Below are 27,920 nucleotides of genomic sequence, written 5' to 3'. Positions count from 1 at the left end.
CACGCGTTGTGAATGTATGCCGCGACCGCAGTCGCAATTACCTCAGCTCTTATCACGAGAGCTCATCAGCTCATTCATGACGGTGAATGTAATCTGACTCCTGCAGCGTTTGTGCTGTGACACTCGCGCAGCGACTCGATCATTATATTGAACAGACACGTTCAGTATTTAATTGTAGTGTCTGTTCTCCAACTCAGTCACAGTAAAACAGTAGCGGTGGCTTTGGGAGTGGCCTCACAGGGCAGCAAAGCATTCTGGGAATTGTTGTCTTTCATCCCCATGAGACAAAAATACATGTTCTGTCTTTTCTCAGTCTAGAAGGCACCAAATTCAAAATAAATTCACATTTCTACTACATTAATGACCCAGATTAAATACAGATCCATCTTCCCAGCATTGAAAGTACCCCTTTATTATTAATGGGTTAGTTCACCCAAAAATGAAAATTAGCCCATGATTTACTTACCCTCAAGTCATCCTAGTTATTTGACATTCTTCTTTCAGACAAATACAATCAGAGTTATATTAAAAAAGTCCTGGCTCTTCCGAGCTTAATAATGGCACTGAATGGTTATGTCGTTTTTGAAGTCCATAAAAGTGCATCTATCCATCATATAACTGCTCCACACTGCTCCGGTGGGTTAATAAAGGCCTTCTGAAGCAAAGTGGCGTGTTTGTGTAAGAAAAATATCCATATTTAAAACTTCATAGACTAAAATAACTATAATAACTTCGGGCGGTCAGCGGTACAGAAGTAGAGTAACCCTTGATGAGAATTTTTAAATAAATATGGCAGAGGATTTTGACATAAGAGAAGAGGGGCTTGAGTTTGTTGCCCAGCACTCTCCGCAAGAGGCGTCAAAGACTGCAATGCTCCTGTACATCGTGTCAGGGGTTACTCTTTTAGCGCAAGTCGACTTGCATCCCAGTATTTTAGTCTATAAAGTTTTAAATATGGATTTTTTTCTTAGACAAACCCCACTTCGCTTCAGAAGGCCTTTATTAACACCCCGGGGTCGTGTGAAGCAGTGATATGATGGATAGATGCACTTCAAAGACGACATAACCATTCACTGCCATTATAAAGCTCAGAAGAGCCAGGACTTTTTTTTTTATATAACCCAGATTTTATTCGTCTGAAAGAATAATGTCATATACTTCAAGGATGACTTGAGGGTGAGTAAATCATGGGCTAATTTTCTCAATTTTGGGTAAACTAATCCTTTATTTAACAGAACAGAACAGAAATGAAGAGATTATATTAATCTCTATATAAACATTGGTGAAGTGTAAATACATTGCATTTGTATTGTTGTTAATTGTTATAGTTGGTCTTCGTAGTTATTTTAAATATAATGTTATTAATATTTAATAACATTATATTTTAAATAACTTCTAACACCAGCTATAAAAGTTGTAATTATATCAATCAGTATTATCAAAACGACCTACTATGATTACATCAAAATAATAACAGTACAATGTGACTAACCAGAATAATCAAGGTTTTTAGTATATTTTTTATTGCTACGTGGCAAACAAGTTACCAGTAGGTTCAGTAGATTCTCCGAAAACAAACAAGACCCAGCATTCATGATATGCACGCTCTTAAGGCTGTGCAATTGGGCAATTAGTTGAAAGGGGTGTGTTCAAAAAAATAGCAGTGTCTACCTTTGACTGTACAAACTCAAAACTATTTTGTACAAACATTTTTTTTTTCTGGGATTTAGCAATCCTGTGAATCACTAAACTAATATTTAGTTGTATGACCACAGTTTTTTAAAACTGCTTGACATCTGTGTGGCATGGAGTCAACCAACTTGTGGCACCTCTCAGCTGTTATTCCACTCCATGATTCTTTAACAACATTCCACAATTCATTCACATTTCTTGGTTTTGCTTCAGAAACAGCATTTTTGATATCACCCCACAAGTTCTCAATTGGATTAAGGTCTGGAGATTGGGCTGGCCACTCCATAACATTAATTTTGTCGGTTTGGAACCAAGACTTTGCCCGTTTACTAGTGTGTTTTGGGTCATTGTCTTGTTGAAACAACCGTTTCAAGGGCATGTCCTCTTCAGCATAGGGCAACATGACCTCTTCAAGTATTTTAACATATGCAAACTGATCCATGATCCCTGGTATGCGATAAATAGGCCCAACACCATAGTAGGAGAAACATGCCCATATCATGATGCTTGCACCTCCATGCTTCACTGTCTTCACTGTGTACTGTGGCTTGAATTCAGAGTTTAGGGGTCGTCTCACAAACTGCCTGTGGCCCTTGGACCCAAAAAGAACAATTTTACTCTCATCAGTCCACAAAATGTTCCTCCATTTCTCTTTAGGCCAGTTGATGTGTTCTTTGGCAAATTGTAACCTCTTCTGCACATGCCTTTTTTTTAACAGAGGGACTTTGCGGGGGATTCTTGAAAATAGATTAGCTTCACACAGACGTCTTCTAACTGTCACAGTACTTACAGGTAACTCCAGACTGTCTTTGATCATCCTGGAGGTGATCATTGGCTGAGCCTTTGCCATTCTGGTTATTCTTCTATCCATTTTGATGGTTTTCTTCCGTTTTCTTCCACGTCTCTCTGGTTTTGCTCTCCATTTTAAGGCATTGGAGATCATTTTAGCTGAACAGCCTATCATTTTTTGCACCTCTTTATAGGTTTTCCCCTCTCTAATCAACTTTTTAATCAAAGTACGCTGTTCTTCTGAACAATGTCTTGAACGACCCATTTTCCTCAGCTTTCAAATGCATGTTCAACAAGTGTTGGCTTCATCCTTAAATAGGGGCCACCTGATTCACACCTGTTTCTTCACAAAATTGATGACCTCAGTGATTGAATGCCACACTGCTATTTTTTTTTAACACACCCCTTTCAACTAATTCAACTAATTGCCCAATTGCACAGCCTTAAGAGCGTGCATATCATGAATGCTGGGTCTTGTTTGTTTTCTGACAATCTACTGAACCTACTGGTAACTTGTTTGCCACGTAGCAATAAAAAATATACTAAAAACCTTGATTATTCTGGTTAGTCACATTGTACTGCTATTATTTTGAACAACACTGTATATGCTATACCATACCTATTAATCTAACACAGATTAACATTCAATTTTTGTTATGCCTGCCCGCATAGTCTCCTCTTGCAGATTTACTATGGTTCATATTCAGTCGAGCTCCGCTCTTTTCACTTTGCCGTCTGAGCATTTCTGTGGTGGAGCGAAAGTCATTTAGAGACTGCAGAAGATTGGAGCCTCCCTGTGAAGCACTTGCAACATTTCCACCTAAACCATGTATAACATGTTCAAAATAGTATTTGTGTCTTAGGATTTTGGAAACATTTTATTATTATTTTATTATCTGAGGGCTACTGTAACACCCAAAAAAATGTCCTTGAAAGTCCTTTGTAAAGAAGACATAAGCACCTCTGGATCAATTGACAAAATGGTCTGAAATGAGTATACAATATTTTAAAGTTATATTTATTATAATCATATGTATATTTTATAATTCATTATATTCACCAACCATTGCCAGACAACTGTTATTTTGGGGTTTATGTGTAAAAAGTTCCAAGCTCTCAGGGGAAATACATTCCCTCAAGCTTAGCATTTCCTTCACTTGACAAACACTGGTGGAGTATTTTTTTTTTTAAAATACATATTTTTGGTAACCAGCCTTTATTTATGATGTATTGAAGCTATAAAGCTGGAAAGCGTAGTAATACATAAAATTGGTGGGTGGGGGGTAATGTTCGTCCCTGTGGGCTGCTTTCTTATTTATTTCTATTGATTCTTTCTTGCTGATTTATGACTCTGCGCTCGAAACTCACTGGGGGCAAAGTGAGACGGCAACTAGTTTACGTCTATCAGTCAGTAAAAGAAAAAAAAGTGTTGAGTGTGTGCAACGACGCATGAATTTAAACGCATCATTATACACTGAGCCGAAACATTATAAGCAGTCACAGGTGAAGCAAATACTGTTGATCATCTCCTAATAAGGCCAAATGTTTAAGTCTGGGTAGATTAGATAATAAGCAAAGAATCAGTTCTAGTTATTATCAACGTGTTGGATGCAGGAGGAATGAGCAGGAATACAAATCTGAGCGACTTTGATAAGGGCCAAATTGTTATGTCAAGGTAAATGGGTATCTCTAAAATGGCACGGCTTGTGTGTTCCTCCTGGTCAGCAGTGGTGAGACTTAACAAATAGTGTGCGAGGAGCCACAAACCAGCGACAGAGTGTTGGGTGCCCAAGGCTCATCGATGCATGAGGGCAACAAAGGCTCTCCTGTCTGGGCTGAGACAAAAGAAGGTCTACTCTGTGGCACAGGTCACACAAAAGTGTAATGATGGTTATAAGAGGAACGTCTCACAACACACAGTGCATCACACCAGTCAGAGTGCCTGTAATGACCTGCCTAAAATGAGCACGTGAGCATCAGAACTAGACCTTGGAGCAGTGGAAGAAGGTTGCTTGGTCCGATGAGTCCCGTTTTTTTTTACATCATGTTGTCGGCCGTGTACATGTGTGCCGTTTACCTGAGGAAGTAAAGGCACCAGGATGCATTGGGAGGTGACAAAAAACCTCATACAGAAGCTCAATCAACCTCAATCATGAAAGAAGTCCTGCATGCATTTTGGAGACTATGGAGGGAGTGTGGTGCTCTTGACAATGTTCTTCTGTAAAACTCTTGATCCAGCCATTCACGTGGATGTCAATTTGACACGTGCCACCTACTGTACCTAAAGTACACCCTGTCTCACTGCACACATTGTTCAAGAATGGTTTGAGGAACATGATGAAGAGTTAGAGGTGTTGCTCTGGCCTACACATTTCCTAGATCTCAAACCAATCTGTGGGAGTTTCTGGACCAAGAAGTTCCATCCATGGCGGCCTCACCTTGCAACCTACAGGGCTTGAAGGATCTGCTACTAACGTCTTGGTGCTAGATACCACAGCACACCTTCAGGGGTCTTGTGAAGTCCATGCGTCGGTGGTTTGGCAGCACACAGAGGACCAAGAGCCAGGGCTTTTAACATTTAACGTCAGTATATTCATGCGTTCCTTCTGTGACATTATCGTTCTGAAAATGGTTCGACTTTATAAGAGCTCGTGACTAAACCTCACAGCTCGAGTGGCTCCTCAAACTGTCGGCAAAACCTACAACAGCTCCACCCACCTCAATCATGAATTAAGTCCTGCATGCATTTTGGAGACGGTCTCTGCTTGTTTTCAGTGCCAGGGTAAATAAAGAACAGCGTTATCTTTATTCAAAACACTAGCCACATGGTGTAAGGCTAATGTTTTATGTATTTGAGGAAATGAAAATTTGCCCATGATTTACTCACCCTTAAGTCATCCTAGGTGTATATGACATTCTTCTTCCAGATGAATAAATGTTGAGTTGTATTTAAAAAGTCCTGGCTAATCCAAGCTATATAGTGGCAGGGATTGTTGCTCTGTTAAAAGTCCATAAAAATGCATCTGTCCGTCAAATAACGTGCTCCATACGGCTCCAGAAGGTTAATAAAGGCCTTCTGAAGCAAATCTTTGCATTTGTGTAAGACAAATATCCATATTTAAAACTTTTTGGATTAAAGTAGGGGGCGGGAGTGGCTTAGTGGTTCATGTAGGATGTCTACAAACCAGAAGGTTGGTGGTTCAATCCCCGGTTCAACCTTACCAAGTGTCGAGGTGTCCATGAACAAGACACCTAACCCCAGCTGCTCCTGACGAGTGTATGAATAGGTGAATGTGAGGCAAAAATGTAAAACGCTATGATTAAAAGCTTTGGATATTGGCCATAGGAAAGCACTATATAAATGCAATCCATTTATCATTTAAAGTTCCTGTCGATCGCCTTCCATTTATGGGAAAATTGTTGAAAGTGCCTCTGCAGTTCAAAGGCTTCCGTCACCAGTTACGCTCGTCAGACATCGTGTACGCATCTTGAACTCCAAGAAGGCACTTTCAACACTTTTCCACAGACAACGATCGGCCAGAACTTTCATTCAAAAAAGTTTAAATATGGATATTTTTCTTACACAAACACAACGATTTACTTCAGAAGGCATTTATTAATCTCCTGGGGCCATGTGGAGCACGTTATTTGATGGACAGATGATAATAAAGCTTAAACGAGCCAGGACATTTTTTATATAACTAATAATACAACTTTTATTCGTCTGAAAGAAGAATGTCATGTACACCTAGGATGACTTGAGGGTGAGTAAATCATGGGCTAATTTTAATTTCTGCGTGAACTTTCCCTTTAACACTTTGTCTTTTATAACACAAAGCTATAATAACCTTTGTAACCTCTATGCCGATGCACTCACTGCCTCATAAGCGACCATTCTATGATGGACAAAACTAAATCGCTGACATTCACTAGTGGGAAATTTATTTTTTCACCAGTATGATTTTGGAAAAAAAATCATATAACGACATGCAAGTGTGTAACCATACGGAAAGACGCAATACAAACTTTGACAACAACTAGTGGTTCTACACTAACCTGTAATTATACAGGTTTGTTTGTTGAAAACAAACCACATTGTTTATGACTTGTCATGGTAACACATCCTCGGATAAACTACTGGGATCCAACATCTAATGCCAGCACAAGGTCTGATTTTGTAGATAATTGGAGAACGAGGGGCTCTTAGGCCCGCAGTAACCCCTCTAATTCGTACATCAAAACTTGCTGTTGTACCGTCTGTGTCCTCTACTACTCGTCCTGCGGTGTGGCAAGCAGAAACGTCATGCGGGCTTCGTGCCACTAGCGAACACTCATCAGTACCTGACAGCGCTACGGCTTTGCATATGGTTATTTGCAAATGTGATTTTGATGCCCTGAACAGTTTGTGCGTGTCAGGACTGATTAGAGTCCTGTTAGCAATCGGTGGGAAACAGTGCCAAGTGTGCAGATAGCATCAGGGAGGACGGGACGCCACATGCTGAGCCTGTCCTTTACCAGCCAGCCAGCATGAAGGGTGTGAAAAGCGATTCTCTTGGAGAAGTGTGATCGAAGCACTGCTGTCACGGAGCATTTTTGTGTCTGTAAAGCTATGATGAAGTACAGAACACTACTGTAATTTATTGTAAAATTTTGTATAGGCAAATCTCCAGATAAAGAATAAATAAATTAAATATAAAGGAAATGTATCCTTATTCAGATCAATGATATTTTTTTGCGATGATATTATTTTTGACAAATAACCACATTTCCTGCCATTACTGTAATGTTACTTTTTGAGTTTTTTTAATTATGCAATTATTCCCAATGGTGCAGTGTTATAGTATTTCATATTTATATAAATAGTAATTATTTTGTTTATTTATTTATGTATTTATATAGTCTTTTTATATACTATTATAGTTATTAATGAATATTTGTAATTATTTAGTTTTACTTTAATTTTTAATTTAAATTTGTTTAAATTTTATTCCTTTTGATGCTTATTTATATTATATTTGTATTAGTTTTTTTATTTACGTTTTTTCTGCTTTAGTTTTTATTTTATTTTACATTTTAGTTCAACTTACACTTCTTTTTTTTTTTTTTCATGTATTTTTTCAGCTAATATTTTATTTTATAATTTATTTCGTTTTTATGTATTATTTTTCCAATTAACAAATGGTTTATTAATGATGATAACCCAGCAATAGTCATTCTATTTTATAAATACAAAATTTTAACAGAATTCCATAAAATATATATTATGATAATACAGTATATGCACACCGATCAGGCATGACCCGTGACAGGTGAAGTGAATAACACTGATTATCTCTTCATCACGGCACCTGTTAGTGGGTGGGATATATTAGGCAGCAAGTGAACATTTTATCCTCAAGGTTGATGTGTTAGAAGCAGGAAAAATGGACAAGCATAACGATTTGACTGACTTTGACAAAGGCCAAATTGTGATGGCTAGATGACTGGGTTAGAGCATCTCCAAAACTGCAGCTCTTGTGGGGTGTTCCCGGTCTGCAGTGGTCAGTATCTGTCAAAAGTGCTCCAAGATAGGAGCAGTGGAGAACCGGCGACAGGGTCATGGACGGCCAAGGATCATTGATGTACGTGGGCTGGCCCGTGTGGTCCGATCAAACACGAGCTACTGTAGCTCAAATTGCTCAAGAAGTTAATGACGGTTCTGATAGAAAGGTGTCAGAATACATAGTTTGTTGTGTATGGGGCTGCATATCCGCAGATCAGTCAGGACACCCATGCTGACCCCTATATACCGCCGAAAGCACCAAAGGTGGGCATATATGCAAAAAACGTCTCAGTTATATATAAATGATATAATTTTATTAAACAATTGTATAAATAGAGACCTTTTTGCATTTACAGTGCAGCAATTTGTCAGGAAAATTGCCACAGTGTATTATCTTTATAAATTTTGTTATTAATTACTTCAATTATCTTTTAAAGTATTTTTAAAATATAATATCTTTCTTGCTAAATTATATATTATGTAAATTATACCACATCCCAGACAGACTTCTTAATATTCCTCCAATTATTCATCATTCATTCATGTTTGATGCATTGTTTGCTCAATATACAAAAGAACAGCGGAATAAAGAGGTTTTCTGGAGAAATGACACATGTTTGTGTCCACAGCCATTAATGTTTTAAAGATTGGGAATGGGAAGGGCAACAGTATCCAACAGAGACTCCTCCCAGCATAACATCACCATCTTATAATGGCAATCCACACATACATCCAGCCTCTCACTGTTGACCCTGTATTCACTGTGGCAATGCTTCGTTATTCTCCTAAGTCTCTGTACTATTACAAGCTTCCTTTTTTTGTTCGTCGCTTCTTTTTTTTTTTTTTTTTTGCACTGGCATAATTTATCTCCTCTCATCCGGCACGCCTGGGACAGAAGCCAAAACCCAGGTTTCTTCCCATCTCTGTCCTTTCTTCCGCCCTTGATTAAGCCATCTTAAGGGTCGCAAGTATCGATTACAGTTATGAGTGTACATTATGATTACAATTATCACATTGCCGCTTATTTTGGAAATATCTCCGTCTGGCTGCACAAATGGCTAGACTACATGCCCTCTATCCTCTGTTATTTACTGTAGTAGTTCACACAAAAATTAACATTGTCATCATTTACTCAACCTCAAGTCTGTCAAAACACATTTGGGTGAAATTTTTCTGTAAGTTACCTCCGTAAAGTTTGGTTTCAAAAGCAAACGGTGAACTGTGAGCATTGCAGAAGTATATATTCATTGCCTTGTTTGCGCTGAGATTGAGAACAGCAATCCCAGACTGCAAACGTGAGATGAATCAGCACACTGAATCCAATAAATCAAAGACAAAACCGGGTAGAACCAGCCATGACATCCAACTGTGGGACTTTGTTGTTTTGCCACAATATTGTGCTTTGAAATTCTCTGGATACCTCATTATTGTAGAATGCAACGCATGATGCTCCGACCGTGATGAATATTCTGGCTTTAGGAATCAATCTCGACACGTGGGACGCTGGCCACAACTTAATCTTCTTTCATGCATTACTTATGTAGCCATTGAGGTTTCGCATGCATTTCCATATTCCACTTCTGCTATTTGGGGCCATGCCCTTTTTGAGATTTCTCAATCTGCTTCTCGTCTGTGTTAGAATCACATCAGTCAGTAATCTGCGGGAATACGTCTCAATAATGGGATTCTGGGTCTCTGTGGCGTCTGTGATTCAGTTCCCTGTCCTGTTGCTAGTTGTTCATTGTGTTCGTGGCTCATACATCATACATTGTCAGAATAAAACACACTCCTCATCCCTGACCTCTCCTGTGTTCTGATCCACCTCATGAATTGTGATTTTTCTTTTTTTCTCTCTCTCTTTCTTATTTGTGCCACATTTATAGTTCCCTTGTGCATTGCTTTTGTACGCCTTGCCTTATACCTCTGCGGCCATGGCGGTTTTCCATATGCTAAATCTAAGACACTTAATTATTGCCTTATTTTCTGTTTTTATACAGTACACTTCTTATTTGGGGCTTGCCATTGTTTGCTGTTTAAAGTCAACCTGAAACAACCCAATTTGCTTCCATATTGTGACATTCTTCCACATGAAACCATCAAAATACAGTGAAATTATCTACACTACAAGCTTTCAAATCAATATTTATTTGACACAAAACATGAAGACAATTAATTCTCGAAGTAATGAACAACTAGTTGTCTACAAAAAATCATGTAAGATTTCCTCACAGGGCCTTAATGAATCAGAGCCTCATTTGGTTTGTTCAGATGATTTGCGATTTTGCTAAATGAACAGATTCTTTAAGATGAGTCTAACTTCCCAATGCATTGATTGCCAATTATATAAAGTGAGTGAATTATGAATTATGTTGGTTGTCAGTGAAAGATTATGATGAATCATTGCACTGATTAAAGAATTTACAATAAGGCCAGACACATGTGTTAAGATAGCAAAGAGTAACAGTTTTGATTTCATGTTGACTTTTCAATTCCCATGTGTGATGATAGTTGGGTTTCATTTAGTCTGTGGTTCCAAGTCTTTGTGGTAATCCAGGTCATTTTTTTAATGGTAGCTTGTTGAGACAGTTAATGTATGAAGACAATAGAGTAGTGTCCCCCATGTGTCCCTAGGCCCCCTCAGCAGGCGGCGGTGCCGGATCTGGAGGTGATCTCTCAGCAGGTGGAGGATGAAGGCCAGTGCATGGCTCCAGTGCAGCTGGTCAGCTTCGCCTACAGGGATCTTCCTCTAGCTGCCCTGGACCTCTCGCTGGCCGGATCCCAGCTACTTTCCAATCTGGATGAAGAGGACAACCAAGAAGGGTAAGAAACTGCTGGCACACCAACGATTCTGCACAGAAACACGTACACAAATGGCTTCCCATTGCTTTAAATCTAACCCAAATCTAAAAAATGTGCTTTTTAAAAGGGAATATACCCTGAACATAATTATAAATGGAACACTTTTGTTTTTGTCCCCGCTAAACTCAAAGATCTAAGACCTACACAAAATGCCTATTTCTCTCAAATATTGTTCACAAATCTAAATCGGTGTTAGTGAGCACTTCTCCTTTGCCGAGATAATTCATCCACCTCACAGGTGTGGCATATCAAGACAGCATGATTATTGCACAGGTGTGCCTTAGGCTGGCCACAGTAAAAAAATGGGTTCAAAAACAAAAGTGTTTGTAATTTTGTTCAGTGTAGTAGTGCTGTCAAATCGATTAATTGCGATTAATCGCATCTAACATAAAAGTTTGTGTTTATGTAATATGTGTTTATGTGTGTTTGTAAGGGATAAAACACGGCTTGCTGTGCATTAAATTATTTAATGCACAACGTTAGAGGCAAAGAACTGCGCAAAGCAAAGTGTGTAGATTACATTTATCTGAATAAATAACTATAATATTTAGTTGAATCAATTGTCGAGATGGAGGGAGAGAGAGAAATTTCAGCATTTCTCTCTCCATAAAAACTAAGCTGTGAGTTTAATGGTTTAATTACTTCAAAATAGCGATTTAACACCCCCGTTACTAAGAAATATAATGTAGCGATTCAGTATCGAATTAATTTTAGAACTAAAACTCCCATGCAGCGTTGATACGTTACTGTGCTCTTGAATGTTTGTGTGTGCGCAGCGCGATATCTTCTCTCTGTGTGCTAGAGGCGTAGGTCTATGTGTGCACTTCAACAAAAACAGTGCGTTAATATAGAACGTGATTAAACTGACTAGGACCTATCTGTGCATTAAATTATTTTTTTTGCACACCTTCCAGCCAATCAGAATCGAGTATTCAGACAGACCATGGTGTACATATATGTGTGCTCACACATATACACAGTACATACATGCATAAATTAGTGCTGTTAACGCATTTTTCTAGTTTAAAGTGTTAAAAATATTTAACACAATTAACGCAGCATCCATTTTTTCTGTCATCCTTTGGCTAGTGTTACGTTATATGATCACGCTCTTGTTCATGGAAATCCTTTATACCATTCGAGCGCGACAAGACAAAAGAGAACACACTGTCTGTGAATGTCCTGACACACACACATGACGCACAGAACGACGCATGCCAACTTTAATTAAATAACTTTATTCAGTTTAATAACTTGATTCAATTTCTGTATATTTCCTATTAGACACAGGTAAATATGATGTTTGCTATGAGTTTATGTGAGGATTGTTTTTAGTTCACTTAAATCAAAGGTTATATTTTTGAAGCCTAATAAATGTAAAAAAAAAAAAAAAAACTCATAGCTTTCAATTACTGTGTAATGTTGAATGGCTATAATTGTTTACTATTGGGAAAAAAATGATATAATGGCCTTCATTCATAAAAAAGATGCCATGAAACAAGTATTTTAAATATACTGTCTGTTGTTTCTACATTCATTTGGAGATAAATTGTGAAATTATTACATTATAAAATAAATAAAAAAGGTATAAATGTGTTTGTTTTTATATGTATAATGTTTCAGTATAATCACAGATAAAATGTGATTACTCTAGTTAATTAGGTAATAATAATATTACATAATATATTACATAATACACACACATATATTATATAAATAAAAACATTTATGTTAGATTTGATTAATCGCATTTAATCAATTTGACATCACTCGAGCACTAGTCTCTTTGTTAACAGGTTTTCCTTTAAAAAAAATAACACTTTTATTTAAAAAAAAAAAAATGTTTTGCTAATTTTATTACTTTTTTCATCAAGCTATGTACTTCCTAAATCTGGAGAGTTTTTTTTATCCTCCTTTAGTTTGCTGTCAATATATGTATTCACACACAAGAAATAATTATTTGGAGAAAAAAAAAACGATATTAAAGGTAAAGGCAGTTGACATTTTAGTCTGAAATGAAACATTTCCAGTGCACTTATACTTTGCGCTACTCTAACGTAACATTTTGACAGTCTCTCTTTGTTAGCGCTCTTGTCACAGTGCCACTTTCAGTTATTATCGGATAAAGGATTCCGACGAAGCATACGCCATGCTAGGAGAGAAATATTCAGATATCCAAAAAATCAGGAAGAACAGCATACTCTCACTTAGATCAACGATACTGACTTTTAACTGGAATTCCGGGAATTCATTTAATGCTCGGCAGGGGTGAGGTAAAAATAAGCCTCAGCACGTCTTATAAACAATACTAGCAGTATCTAAAGTAGCAGAGATCGCAATCTTTATTGAATCTGACATAAAGTAGTACTCTAAAGGAATTTGTTTATAATATGCTGGCATGCTGAAATGATTTGTGATGCAGAACTGGATCGTTGAGGCTTGTTTACCTATTGTGTTTCGGTTATAATACAAAAACTGGGAGAACTGAGAAAGATTTTGGCTTGAAATTGTATATTTATATAAGATTTTTAATGGAAACTAAACAAAATTATATCTTGAAAGATTAAATGATAGGGCTACTGTACAGTTACACTATCCTGAGATGGACAGAAATCCATAAATTGTTTGTGACAGAAGTTTCAGCTTTCAAAACCGTTACGCTTTTCTATAAATGGATGGGTTACTGCCATTCATAGCATTTTTTTTGGTTTTGACTAGCATGCCTTTGTGATCCATATCATCCTGTTGCATCATTTTTAGATTCACATTTTTTTTTCTGGTTGTGTAATTCTATTCTCACCAAATCATACTTTTGACTATTAGCACAAGACAGGAAGAAACTGTCTGAACATAGTGGACATAGTGCAAATACTCATGTTACAATGTGTCACTTAGTTTTAAAATATTTTTTTATTCAAAATGTTATGAGTTAAACAGCTTGTATTCTTTGTCACTTAAAAACATTTAAAAAAACACTTTAAACATAAAAATATTTTGCAATAATTGAAGACATTTGTTATTATAGATAACTCTTTTCTATATTGTTCCGTATTGAACCCCATTGAACCTTTCTAAGAGTATACAGTATGTTTCCACCATAAAATATTGTATTAAATACCGGATGTTTACCGCAGGAGGTTGGTTTCTCGACTACTTCACACCGTATTTTTAAATGCCAGGTTTCTGTGGGTGTGTTTGTGTTCCTCGGTGGTTAGTGTGCAAATGTGGCTTTAAAAATCATCTGGCAGCCGCACTGCATGCTGGGAGTGTGGAGCACCCAGACCTTTATGGTGCTGACTGGGTTTTTTGGCAGTCGACGCTGCTGTCCCGTCTGGGTAGCGTGACTCACCGTGGACGGCCACTGTGCGATGCTCTGCTACATGCAGGGAAAGTTGACAAACACCATAAGCTTAATTATGGCAGCCGTCACACTGTCCACAAGCCACGCCTGTGTGTGTGTGTGTGTGTGTCTGTGTGAGACAGATGGTCCGTACAATCTCTCAAGTGTGTGAGTGTGTTTCTGAGATGTCAGCACAGAGCGTTCTTCTTATCACGACTCAGTCAGGTGACACGCTCAGGTGTGTCACATAACTGTCCTTTACTGTGATAACAGCCCAGCTAAATGTTGTGAAGAGATTGTGAAACCTATTTCAACATCTTTCCCCGCCAGCATTTACAAAAAAAAATAGAGTTGCCAGCCACTGCCAGCATTTTTGAGAATAATTTTTTACCAAAGTTTCTTGGCCCACATAATATTTTGTTCTAACATGCAATATATCAAAGCCCTGTTTTATTCTAGCGTCATGCATGCTTTTTTTAAATCAAAACTTGATTCGAAAAATGTTTAAATGTGGGTAAGTTTTGTGCAAATGTAGAGAAAATTGCATTTTTGTCAAAGACTACGTCTGGATCGGATTCAGAATGATGATCAAAACGCAGATGGAGTAGATTGAGTAGATCGGATGGAGCGATTGTCCGAGGCTGGCATAACAAGATAAAGTATTGGTCTATCAAAGGTGCTGTATGTAAGTTTTTTACTATATTAAAGCATACCAATACCTATATTTTGCAGATATTTAGGAAACATGCTAAGACCACATACTTGTTTCTCTGAAAAACAATGCTACGGCTAGTGCGAGAAGGCCAGATAGTAAGGCACGGGGACACTAGCTTTACAACAAAAGAATGGGTTTTATTTTACCCCCCAAAAATACAAAAAGTCACAAATAAAGAATACAAAATAAATTAATTAACTCTAACAAATAATCTAGCTAAACTTAAATAAACTGAGGTCAGCAACACAAACTTAACTCAATATAAAGAGAAACTCAAAAGAAATCTAACAACAGACTGACCTCCTAACTGAGAGAAAAGACAGGTATATAAGGCAAACAGTGAGCTCACTTCAACAAGACAAGGGGGAAACATACAAGCAACATTTTATAAAGCAACAAGTTATTTGCAATCTAGCTAAATCCAAATAAATATAATAACATAACTTAAAATAATAATAATGCAAGCCAATCAATGTTACTAATAAAGCAAGTAAACCTCCACAAATCAAATTCAATTTCCTTCAGCCCCCCACGACATCACTTCCACTTGGTATCGACTAGCGGAACTCTCCGGCCATAAATCTCAACTGCTGCATGATCGGCAGCCTTTTGCCCGTCGAGACCACGGCGCTGGATGGACACACACACCGCAACCGGCGTCATTACACTCAACTCCAACCCACCTCACGGTAACTTAAACTCAATAGAAACAGGGATCAGAAACAGAAATAGCACAATGCAAGCCAGTAAGTGTGCACTCCAAACTGACAAACAAAGTACTACCTAAATAAAGCAGTGAAAATATGTCAAACAAAGTATGTGTAGCGTTTTTTTAATTATATAAATCTATAACAAACCTCAAATACTATACTTAAATTATATACTTAAACTATACTTAAAGGTGGGGTAAGTGCTTTCTGGTAACCGTTGTTGTTATTTCAAATCACCAAAACAAACACGCCCCTACCCCCCAAAAGGGTCTCGGCCCTATTTAGATAGCTCCGCCCACACATACGTAACCCAGGCAACGACTATGGCAGAATCTGTGTGTAACTAATCCAGGTTGAATATTCAATGAAAAAGTCACCCCTAACCCCTTCCATCACAAAAACACAAACATTTCTCATGAACAACTCGATAGAACACGAGCAGACAGTCCAGCTAACGACATATTACAATTATGACCGGATGGGTTATATAGATCATGAAAAATGGATACAAACATATATTAGGAGTATAGTATCTTACCTGTCGAACACATTTTGTGAGCTGACGGTTGAAACCTTGAAACGGTGAGGGGATTTAGATGCTCCATACGGTGTGGAAATGATTGGGTCTTTATCATCGTTGAAGTGAGCCACAATACGAATGCAAATGGACAAACAAGCGAATATGACACATGCGCATATTCAAGCATAAATCCAGCAAAAATTAGTTCTTACTTGGCTAATTTCCGTCCTGTGTGACTCGTGTGTTTTGAATAATGACGTGCACTGAGCCCCTCTTCTCACCATAGACACGCCCCTTACCTGCTGATTGGCTACAAGTTTGTTATTCCACTCGGCCTGAATCCTTTATCTAAAACGGCTTTGAAATAACACTTACCCCACCTTTAAAATTAGCTTAAATGTAAATCAATAAAAAGAAAATAACTGTCAATGTGAATGAATCTATAAGGAATGTATTCGAGAAGAATGTATGCTCTGTGAGTGAATAAAGGAATGCGTGTGAGTTACTCTTATCAATGTGTGGCCGCGGGTTCAGCCATCACAGCTAGTTATTTTATTTTGAAATGTTTGTTCCGTGTCCTAATGTCTTTTTTTGTTTTGGTCTTTGCGAAACCGCACTCCGGCAGTTTACCCAATAGTGACACCTCAGGTTGCCAGTTGTTGGAAAACACTGCGTATTGCTGCCATGGAAGCCAGCGAACAATCTGGGTCAGAGATTGCAGATTAACCCTGACTTACAAAGCCTCGGCATCCGTCTAAAAATCTCTTTGAACAGAAGCAAAAAACTCGAAAAAATCAACTTACAGTGTAAGTCTCCTTACACTTTCATTGTCAATAGCGCTCGTTTCTGTTGCATGTCCTCTAACTGGCAACCCGCGTGAGCGTCTAGTCTAAGGAGGAAAGGGGCGGGGCAAACATTTTTTTTATTTGGACCACAGTACCCATTTCAACACTAGCTGTCATTCTTACATACAGCACCTACAGTCCCTGACAAAAGTCTTGTCGCTTGTGTACAAATTGACCTAAAGTGCCGCTGAAATATATTTCTAATCAAGATATTTTTACAAGAAATGGCTCATTTTAATCCCACCAGCTTTTGTGATAATGTTTCAGTGAAAAACTAAACTTTCAAAAAGTATTCTAATATTCACAGCTTGGTAAAGCCCATTGAGTCAATTTTTGCAAAGACATAAGTGTTGTCACCTTGTCATATGAGCTTCACCTGTGACTAATAATGGATCAATTAGGTCTCAAGTGTGTATAAAAAGAACCCCAGTACGCTAGACCTTCACATCAACTGCAACTAGACCTCTGCAAACATGCCTAAGATTCACCCAGAGACTAAAGTTTTGATTATCAAGAGGCTGAAGACCAGATCCACTGCTGATGTGGCAGACACCTTCAATGTGTTTCAGCGTCAAGTACAGAGGATAAAAAAAAGATTTGAAGAAACTGGAGACGTTTTTGACAAGCCCAGGTCAGGCAGACCCCGCAAGACAACTGCTCGAGGGGACCGTTTGTTGGCTCGAAAATCCAAGGCCAGCCCATTTTCCACTGCAGCAGAGCTCCACGAGACCTGGTCACCTGAAGTCCCTGGCCTCCATGGTCGAATCAGTGCCCAGAAGCCAGCACTAAACAAAAGACAATTGAAAAACCGTGTGGCATTTGCCAAGGCCCACAGCCTGCTAAAAGGATGGACGCTGGAAAAGTGGCAGAAGGTGGATTTTTCAGATGAATCTTCTGTTGAATTACACCACAGTCCCCGCAAATATTGCAGGAGACCTACTGGAGCCAGAATGGATCCGAGATTCACCCAGAAAACAGTGAAGTTTGGTGGCGGAAAAATCATGGTCTGGGGTTACATCCAGTATGGGGGTGTGCGAGAGATCTGCAGGGTGGAAGGCAACATCAATAGTCTAAAATACCAAGAAATCTTAGCTACCTCTTATATTCCCAACCATAAAAGAGGCCAAATTCTGCAGCAGGACGGTGCTCCATCGCATATTTCCATCTCCACATCAAAGTTCCTCAAGGTGAAGAAGATCAAAATGCTCCCGGATTGGCCAGCCCAGTCACCAGACATGAACATCATTGAGCATATGTGGGGTAGGATGAAAGAGGACGCATTTAAGACGAAACCAAAGAATATTGATGAACTCTGGGAGACATGCAAGACTGCTTTCTTAGCTATTCCTGATGACTTCATCAATAAATTGTATGAATCCTTGCCAAACCGCATGGATGCAGTCCTTCAAACTCATGGAAGTCATACAAGATATTAAATTTGGATCTCACAGCACCACAACTTAATTTTCTGACATATTTTTGTTATTTTGTTATTTTGTTCTGTATAGGCGACAAAACTTTTGTCTTGGCAAAATTTGACCTTTCTGTCTTGATTAAATGATAAATATTTTTTCTGTGAAAATTATTTATTTCAGTGCATTAAACATCATTTGGGAGGGTTTTAGCTTTTCATATGAGCTATTTCTAACACCAATTAATTAATTAAAAGTCAGGTTAATATCAGGTATTTCTAGAAAATAGATAAGCGACAAGACTTTTGTCAGGGACTGTATTTCAACTGTGGGTTTATTCCACATTGCATAGCAGTTTTGCACATTATTAATTTCTCTGCTATTTAAATATTGTCTGGCTATCACCAGACCAAGCTCAATTTAAAATTGAACATTGGTCTGCTCTATATTTTCTCCTGCACAAGAGGCGTGATCAACTGGCATTATTCAAATAACTCACAATTGGATAGTTCTTCAACCAATCAGACCACTTGAGGCGTGATCAACGGGCAACGAAGGACCCATCGCTTCTCTATCCTTTATCGCGTTAAACCCGCCAATAGCGTACCAGGTGGATAAGCCAGTCTGTGATTGGCTCCCGCAAAAGTATAACAGAAGCAGTATAAATGAATGTACGGGTTTCCAGACTGAGTTGCCGTGCAAAATCAAATCACCGGCAGATGTCATTTGTTTTTATAGCTTAAAAATATTCTACATACCACACTACATCTACATATTGTTACACAAGTAGGTGGCGACAAGTGACTGTTGAAATGTATTTGTTATTGAATCATTTGTTCAGTGAAATTAATTAGTTAAAAAAAAATCTGACATATTTATGAGGAAGTCATTGAATCTATCATTCTAGAGATTTGTTTAAAAAAACGAAGATTCATCCAGTAATGACACAAGTGAAGTATTTATATGGGAGTCATTCGGTGCTTCCCAATTCGCATATTATCCATCCTAACTAGTTTTGGAAAATAGAATTAGTATGTCCCAAAAATCGTAGTGTTGAAAAGCGTATTCCAAAGATACCCAGATGGTCCACTATTTCTGGTTAGAATTTGAAGTGCAGATCCATGCAAACTGGCTAATATTGCCCACAACCCACAGCGAGTTGGAGAGGGATTCGATTAGAACTACAAACATGGATTAAAGGTTTTAAAAAGAACTACGAACATGGCAGATGTGCAAGTCCGACAGTTACGTAGAGAGGTTCAGACGAAGGAGTTTGAATAATTATCAGTATCTAATCTGACGAAAAGATATTTATTCAGTTTTATCCACATTATATTTCATCTGCGAAAGCATTTTGAACTTTTGTAATGATATGTTTGGCCATTAACTTTGAAAAATGCATCATTATATTCTAATTGCAAACACATGAGGAGAGTCTGCATTAAAGACACACAACTGGCAGATTAACATGCTACTACATTTCTCTCCGAAATGGTAGGAAATGAAATGAAATTGAATGTGGATGATTTTAACTATGACAAGATGATTGACATTGCATTTAAAACGGTGATAGGATGGATGTAACTAAGAGACAAAGCGTCCGTTAAAGATGACGAAGTAGTATGTCCCAAAGCTTGCATACTCTTCTGCTACACACTCAAAAGTACTTTTGATGACTCACTATTTATGGTTGAGTCATTCAATCATTCATTCAAGAGATTAAAAATTAAAAAAAACGCATATTCATCCAGAAATTACACAAGTGACGCATTTACGAGGGAGTCATTAAATATTTAATTCAATGACATTACTGGATGAAACAACATAAAACATGTTGATTCATCCAGTAATGACACAAGTGAAATATTTATGAGGGAGTCGGTCATTGAATCATTTATTCAGCAGATTAGTAAAAAAAAAAAAAAAAAAAAAAATGCTTATTCATCCAGTAATCTCACAAGTGAAGTATTTATGGTTTTATATATAAAATAAAAATACAAAAAAACAATTTCTACTAGAAAAAGCTTCCTGTTAAGGACAGCTTTCATCAGGTTTTGAGTGATATTATCCGCAAAACATTTAATGAAAGAAACTGATCGCACTTGCACTGATTTGCGTAGAAAGCGCAAGGTCATGGCCATTCCGGGACACTCGGTTTGTGGCAGTTTCACCCCACCGGCATATCCGCAGCTTTGTTTCCCTCTCCCGTAACTGTCAATAGAGAAAGCGAGAGCGCAGTCATGTCATGTTTCTGGAGTGACTCACATCTGAAGCATGTACGGAATGTTACAGATGATATATATTCACATGGTTTGATGTCATTTTAAGCCTTATTGAACTAAGCTAATAATAGAAACATGCCAAAATGACAGCTCATGAATTATCCCGAAACTATGGTAAATGCAAAACAAGCAAATTATTATTTTTATTTTTTATTTTTTCTAAACATTGAAAGAAGCATTTGTAATCACTTTACTCATTTAAACCTACTTTAAAGTTTTAAATGTATAAGTATATAATTTTATTATATATATATATATATATATATATATATATATATATATATATATATATATATATATATATATATATATATATATATATATATATATATATATATATATATATATATATATATAATGTTATTTTATACATGGTCCTAGACATTTATTATTTGAATACTATTATTGCATTTGAAAGTTTTGCTTCATGGGACATTTAATGCAAACATATGCGTCTCTTTAGAGTTAATTGACCAGCATTTATACTCTAATTGGTTTATTGAAAAAGTTATAAAATGGCTTAGATTTTATGGCTAGGCTTTAAAAGAGATCACACACCACAAACTTGACCACACAAAAAGTTTACGTTGACTCTCTCGTTCTCCTAAGGCTACATTTATTTGCTTAAAAAATACAGTAAAAACTATAATATGATACAACCATGATTATAAGACATCACGACCCCCCCCCCCCCCCCCTTTTTTTCTTTCTTTCTTCAAGATGTACCTTTTGCTATTTAATAAAGAAAATGCTTTTATGTGGATAATTTTCATACTGCATATTTTTCATATTTAAAATTTTGTATTAAGTATGGTAAAAACTGGTCAAATGTACAAACGATCACATTTAAAAATTAAAACTTTTTGGCAAACCATAAAAATAACCTATAGCCCATCTTAATTCTATAACAGTTGAATTAAGGGTTAGTTTGCAAACCACGCACACACTTTCTCACGTGCGTGCAGGGTTCGTGCTTAAAATGACCGATCGTGCAGGCCATGTAATACAGAAATTATATTCCAATCAATCGCGGGTGGATGAAAAATAAATAATTGTGTTTGCTTGATAAAGACATCTAAGAGCCCTGTGTTCGAGAGAATCTTTGCAGTTGCTGCTTTCAAAATAATCTCTCCCTCAAAATAATCTCTCCCTTATGTGAATTTACAGGGGCATAAATATGACTGGAGCTGAACCTCATTAAATATGCAAATCTTATCCAATCCTAGCCGTGGGCGTTTACTTCCAAGTCTCCAGTGTGGCACGCCCATCAGGAGAGAGCCTCAAAATCAGTGTAGAAAATAGCCTATTACTTATTAGTTATGATGTTTTTGAATGTGTGAACCACACAAACGTCATTAGTTGACCTCAGAGAACAGTATAAAAATAAAAAAGCCACTTCAGTTCATGACACCTTTAACAACATTATCATGTTATTACAGAATTATTATTACAAGAAAATTTACTTTTTTTAAAAGAAAAATCTTGTTCTAACGATGTCTCGTTATTACAAGGAAATATGTCTATTTAATGAGATTTTTCACAACACCTCATTATTACGAGGAAATAAAAACATTGTTTTAATCTCATTATTATGATAAATTATGTCACTTTAACAAGAAAAATGTTGTTTTAACAACATAGCATTTTGTTATTACAAGAAAATATATTGTTTAAATGACGTATCTCGTTATTACGACATAATTAAGTGTAAAAAAAATATATGTTTGTGGAAGCGAATGTGCCACCATAGAAAACTGTTTTGTTTTTTTCAGGATTCTTTGATGAATAGAAAGTTTAAAAGAACAGCATTTATTTAAAATAAAAAAATGTTTAACAATGTAAAAGCCTTTACTGTCACTGTTGATCAGTTTAATCAGTGGTGCAGAAAGTACTGAATCTCAATACTTAAGAAAAAGTGCAAGAAAACCAGAGACATATTTACTTTAGCAAAAGTAGAAGTACTACAACGACAACTATATTTAAGTAAAAAGTAAAAAGTACCCAATTTTAAATGTACTTTAAGTAATAAAAGTAAAAATACCTGCGTAATTTATTCTCTTAATGTATATATTCTAATAATTAAAAAGAAGAAAACAGTAGGTGCTCATGTGTCCCAGTTTACATTCTGACTTACAATACAAATCTATCAGGGTGATCTGCAGAGTTAAATATCATTATTCTCATCAGTTTTGATGTATTTAAATCTTCATATTTATGATATTTTTACCTTTTATAAAAGACACACCCCCCCCCCCCTCCATCTTATTAAGCTTTCCCTTTATATTCTTACATTTTATCAATAAATTAAATTAGAATAAGACTCAAATTAAATAATTTACACTGAAAATTGAATTAATGTTATGAGATTGTTTTAAATACATATTTTTAATACAAATAAGAAATGTTGAAAAGATTGTTTAAACATTAAATGGATAGTTCACTTTAAAATGACAATTCTGTCATCCTTTACTCTCCCCAAGTTGTTTTAAACCTGTATGAATTTCTTTCTTCAGCTTTTGAGCACAAGGGAAGATATTTGGAAGAATGTCAGTAACCAAACAGTTAACTGGAGCCATTGACAGTTAACTGTTTGGTTACTGACATTCTTCAAAAAATCTTCCCTTGTGTTCAGCTGAAGAAAGAAATTCATACAGGTTTAAAACAACTTGGGGAGAGTAAAGGATGACAGAATTTTCATTTTAAAGGGAACTATCCCTTTAAACCAAACCTTTAGTAGGTGGCAGCAGTTCTTAATGAGTGAATCATTGAGTCGATTCGTTCGAATGGCTGATTCGTTCATGAATGGGGCAGTCGTTTACGAATAGGTCAGTGTATCTTTGATTCATTCAAGCGCTGAATCATTCAGTAATTGTTGCTGTGAGATGCGTTATGGTTCTGAAGTGGAAATATTTTCGCTGCTGAAATAGAATAAAAGCAGTCAATATTGCATCTAAAATTTAAGTGACTTGTTAATTAATTGTTATTATGGAACTTTCATATGAAATCAGAGTCACATTTTCAGTCGTGATGGTATTCAGGAAAACGGCGCTCTTGGTTGTGTCGTGATGTTTTTTTAACTGTATTATATGTTATAAAATATAAAAACTTCGCATTTAGAATTTTTACTGCAGTATGTTACTGAGTTTCTTTGTGTTAGCGCCGCTGATTTGTTTCCATTTTTCCTCGAGAGGCTGCGCAAGCCTCAACAGAGCAGTTCATTATCCATTTTATATTATTACCCACTAATTATCGGACAAGCCTAAATCTCAAGCTCCAAAACTGATCAAAAAATGTAACAAAAACGTTGTAGAAATGTAATGGAGTAGAAAGTATAATAATTGCTGCAACATGTAATGAAGTAAAAGTCAAAAGTAAGCTGTTGATTCTACTTAAGTAAAGTACAGATACGTGAAAAATGTACTTAAGTAACAAAGTATTTGTACTTCGTTACATTCCACCACTAAATTTAATGTGTACTTACTTACTGAATACAACTTCATTTCTATTCAAAAAATTCTGACTGACCCAACCATTTTGAACAATATTGTGATTTCACACATCTTTGCTACTTACAAATATCCCATCCAAGACCGGAACATCTCACAACTTGTTTGTTGTGATCAAACAGCAGATATTACAGAGATGATGTAGTCTCGCACTCACTGGTGGGCTGCCACGTGGGCGGATGGTTGTAGTTGCAAACTTCAGGGGGCATTTGCAGAGCTGGCAGTCTCAGTGCAGGGGCAAGACATCCAATGTGTAGGTTATTATTAGCATGTGCTGGCACTAGGGCTTCCTGACCGGAACAATATGCTGGTGTGCATGTTGACTGCCCAAAATATTCATGCTTTCCATTGCATCTTGTATGTTTTTCATAACAAAAGATTGTTGACTGAGGAAAAAATGGATCATGAAAATGGTCTCTAATTATAATTTTTTGTTTTTGATGATGTCTTTGCTTTGTAACGAATGAGTGGGAAATTGTGTTATTAAGTGTTAAATGCTTTCTAAAAAAAAGAAAAAAAATTGTAATGAGTTTGTAGGCTGACAATGTTTTTTTTTTCTTTCGATTTACGATTTTTGCGTTTGTGAACATCTAAGCATCTTTTTAACGCACTTGGTCGACTTTTATCTGTAGAACGAGACCTTAAGCTGAGAGCATTATGGGCGAATTACTGATATTCACCCTCAAGGAGATGAAAAAGAACCCGGAGACCCCATAACTATTCATTTTGAGATTTGATGCACTTTATTCTTTTTTTGTGTGTGTGTACATACAATATTTCAAGTTATGTATCTTAAGATGCTTAGTTGCAGTTTAAATAATTAGATTATATTGTGTTGCATTCGTGCTCTTTCATTGATCTTAAAAACTCACGTTTTTAAATTTAGCACTAAAGTCAAGTGTGACACGTCCTCATGGTAAATTTTGTGAGATTAATGGTGTGCTTTTCAAATAAAGAATCTCTCAGAGATTCAGCACATATTTTATGCTTAGCTTTTGTTGTTGTTTTTGTTTTTTATCTTCTCTAACCCTTTCCTGTGCTGAGGTTTGTCTGCTGGCTACGGCAATTGTTTTTAGCTTTTGCTTGCTTGCTCTTTACCTGACATTGTCACTGGAGCGTGCTCATTCCTGCTGATCTGAGATCAGGCGCTCTTTTTATTATTATGTGTAGAAGCAGGGGATGTAAGAGATATTTGTCTTAGATCAGCATGCAACTTTTGACATTTGCAGCAGTCACTGGAAATCAGTCTGCCCTATTTGCTTATGACCCAGGACCCACAAATAAAAACGTGCGTAAAGCATAAAGAATGCGTAGAAATAATTATTATGCATTATTATTAATTTGAGGCTTCTTTATGAGGCATTGCCAACCTTGAAGACTGAGGGACCTTGGTGCTGTGCTAGGAGTGTGCTAGTGCTCATACTTTGGAACAGGAATTACAGCACCCTTAACCATAAATATAAAACTTTTAATATGTATTTTGTCCCACAACATTTGCACTTTAGGTATGAATTGTATACATGCTTTATACCTTATACCAAAACACGCTAGAACTCATTAGCAGTCAAAAATAATGGTGCCGTATTTTTCAGTCACTTCAGTCACAGTCACATAACTTTCTCCAATCTCCCGACTGCATCTCTGGAGCTCAGCCACAGTGATCTTTGGGTTCTTCTTCACCTCTCTCACCATGGCTCTTCTCCCCCGATAGCTCAGTTTGGCCGGATGGCCAGCTCTAGGAAGGGTTCTGGTAGTCCCAAACGTCTTCCATTTAAGGATTTTGAAGGCCACTGTGCTCTTAGGAACCTTAAGTGCAGCAGGATTGTTTTTGTAACCTTGGGCAGATCTGTGCCTCGCCACAATTCTGTCTCTAAGCTCTTCAGGCAGTTCCTTTGACCTCATGATTCTCATTTGCTCTGACATGCACTGTGAGCTGTAAGGTCTTATATAGACAGGTGTGTGGCTTTCCTAATCAAGTCCAATCAGTATAATCAAACACAGATGGACTCAAATAACATTAGTAGCTGTGTCTCGTTTCGTTAAATTTCGAAGGCTGCATCCTCCGGAGGACACATCCTGTGTAGGATGCAGTATACGGAGTGTCCTCAATCAGAATTAAACGAGACGTCCCTCGTAGGACACAGAGGCAGGAAGTATCACGTTGCTATGCCAACAAGTTCAGCCTCGTTGCGCTCTCACACCAGTTATATGAATGAAAATTATTTATAACTTGAAAATAAAAAAAAATATGGCTGTTGTCAACGGAGACGCAAAGAATTATGGGTTATCTCCAGCCGTGAAGGCTACACCTCATGCACACTCCGAATTGCTGTTAAAAGAACGACGCATTCGAAGGTCGCATTTGGTGTGTCCTACTCACTTTTTTGAAATGAGACGGCCTTATGACGTATGAACCCTTCGAATGCGACCTCCATAGGACGCATCCTTCTGAAATGAGACACAGCTAGTGTCACAGCAAAGGGTCTGAATACTTAGGACCTTGTAATATTTCAGTTTTTCTTTTTTAGCATTTTTGTGTTTTTCTGTCAATATGGGGTGCTGTGTGTACAATAAAGAGAGAAAAAAATAACTTAAATGATTTTGGCAAATGGCTGCATTATAACAGAGTAAAAATGCAAGGGGTCTGAATACTTTCCATACCCACTCTATACCCCCGGTTTCACAGACGAGGCTTAAGCTAGTCCCACACTACTATGCACGTTTGTGCTGTTTTAAATGATAGCAACTTGCTCTGGCATATCTTAAGATTTTTCAAGTTCAAGTTGACGTGTATCTTAAGACAAAAAAATGGCACAAAGGCCTAATCCTGGTTTAATCTCAGCCCTGTCTGTGAACCAAGGCCTTAAATTCACATTTAGAAACGTGTAGCCAAACTGAAAATAAATCGTCACAATTGTGAGATTTAAAGTCAGAATCGTGAGACGTAAAGTCACATTATGAGAGGAACATATAAAGCCACAATTACAAGAAATTAAGTAAGTTAGTTATGAGAAATGTTTACTATTATGAAAAATAGTCACAATTGTAATTTTATTTTTTGACTTCTTTCCATTCCTGCTGCAGTGAGTGTGAATCAGCTGTGCTATATGATGAAACCATATAACCATGCCATTATCAGAACACAAAGAGCAGGTTTAAAAGTCTTGGCTGCACTTGATAGATTGCTATTACTGTTCTTGGAAATATCTTATGTATGCTGTGTGATTATTTTATTTATTTATTTATGCAAGTTTCCTTTTTTAAATTATGCCTATCAAGGAATATAATGGCTTTGATCAAGCTATTGCAGGCAGACAGATCTATTTTTCACAGGCTCATGCCAATAATGACTTTTAGAATCGACAGTAATGCCTTTCCCGCTACTGTAGGTTGGATTACTAATGCAGTGCTGTTTTTGATAGTCAAATGCAACTGAGATCTCTGTCGAAGCAGCGATCGCTTCTGGTGAAGATTTGTGGCTTCGTTCTTTGCTTTTGTTTGGCCTTTAGTTATGCTTCAAAAGCCAAGACCCTCGCTGAAGTTTACCGAGGTCAGTAACGGGAAGCCGTTAATGCTACCGTGAGTGAGGTTGATTTATGTGAAGGCTTGAAGGCGCTTGTGGTACAGCTATGTGCTCCTTGATTGCTTTTTCTAAAAGTGATTTCCTCAGAGACCAACATGATGCCTCCTCAACCTCTTGGTGCTGGA

General features: G+C 37.1%; 1 protein-coding gene across 2 annotated transcripts in view; it reads left to right on the top strand.

Moving 5' to 3' along the window:
• Positions 1-27,920, top strand: part of tmem266 (transmembrane protein 266) — a 118,024-nt gene that overhangs the window by 46,811 nt on the left and 43,293 nt on the right. For both annotated transcript variants that reach the window (XM_067435771.1, XM_067435770.1), the window contains exon 3: positions 10,655-10,843. In XM_067435771.1, the coding sequence (XP_067291872.1) occupies positions 10,655-10,843 (189 nt within the window). The remainder of the gene's footprint in view (positions 1-10,654; positions 10,844-27,920) is intronic.

The sequence above is a fragment of the Pseudorasbora parva genome, chromosome 25 (assembly GCF_024679245.1).
Source record: "Pseudorasbora parva isolate DD20220531a chromosome 25, ASM2467924v1, whole genome shotgun sequence".
NCBI classification, from domain to species: Eukaryota; Metazoa; Chordata; class Actinopteri; order Cypriniformes; family Gobionidae; genus Pseudorasbora; species Pseudorasbora parva.
The sequence above is the reverse complement of the archived record's forward strand: the minus strand, read 5'-3'. Positions and strand labels throughout refer to the sequence as shown.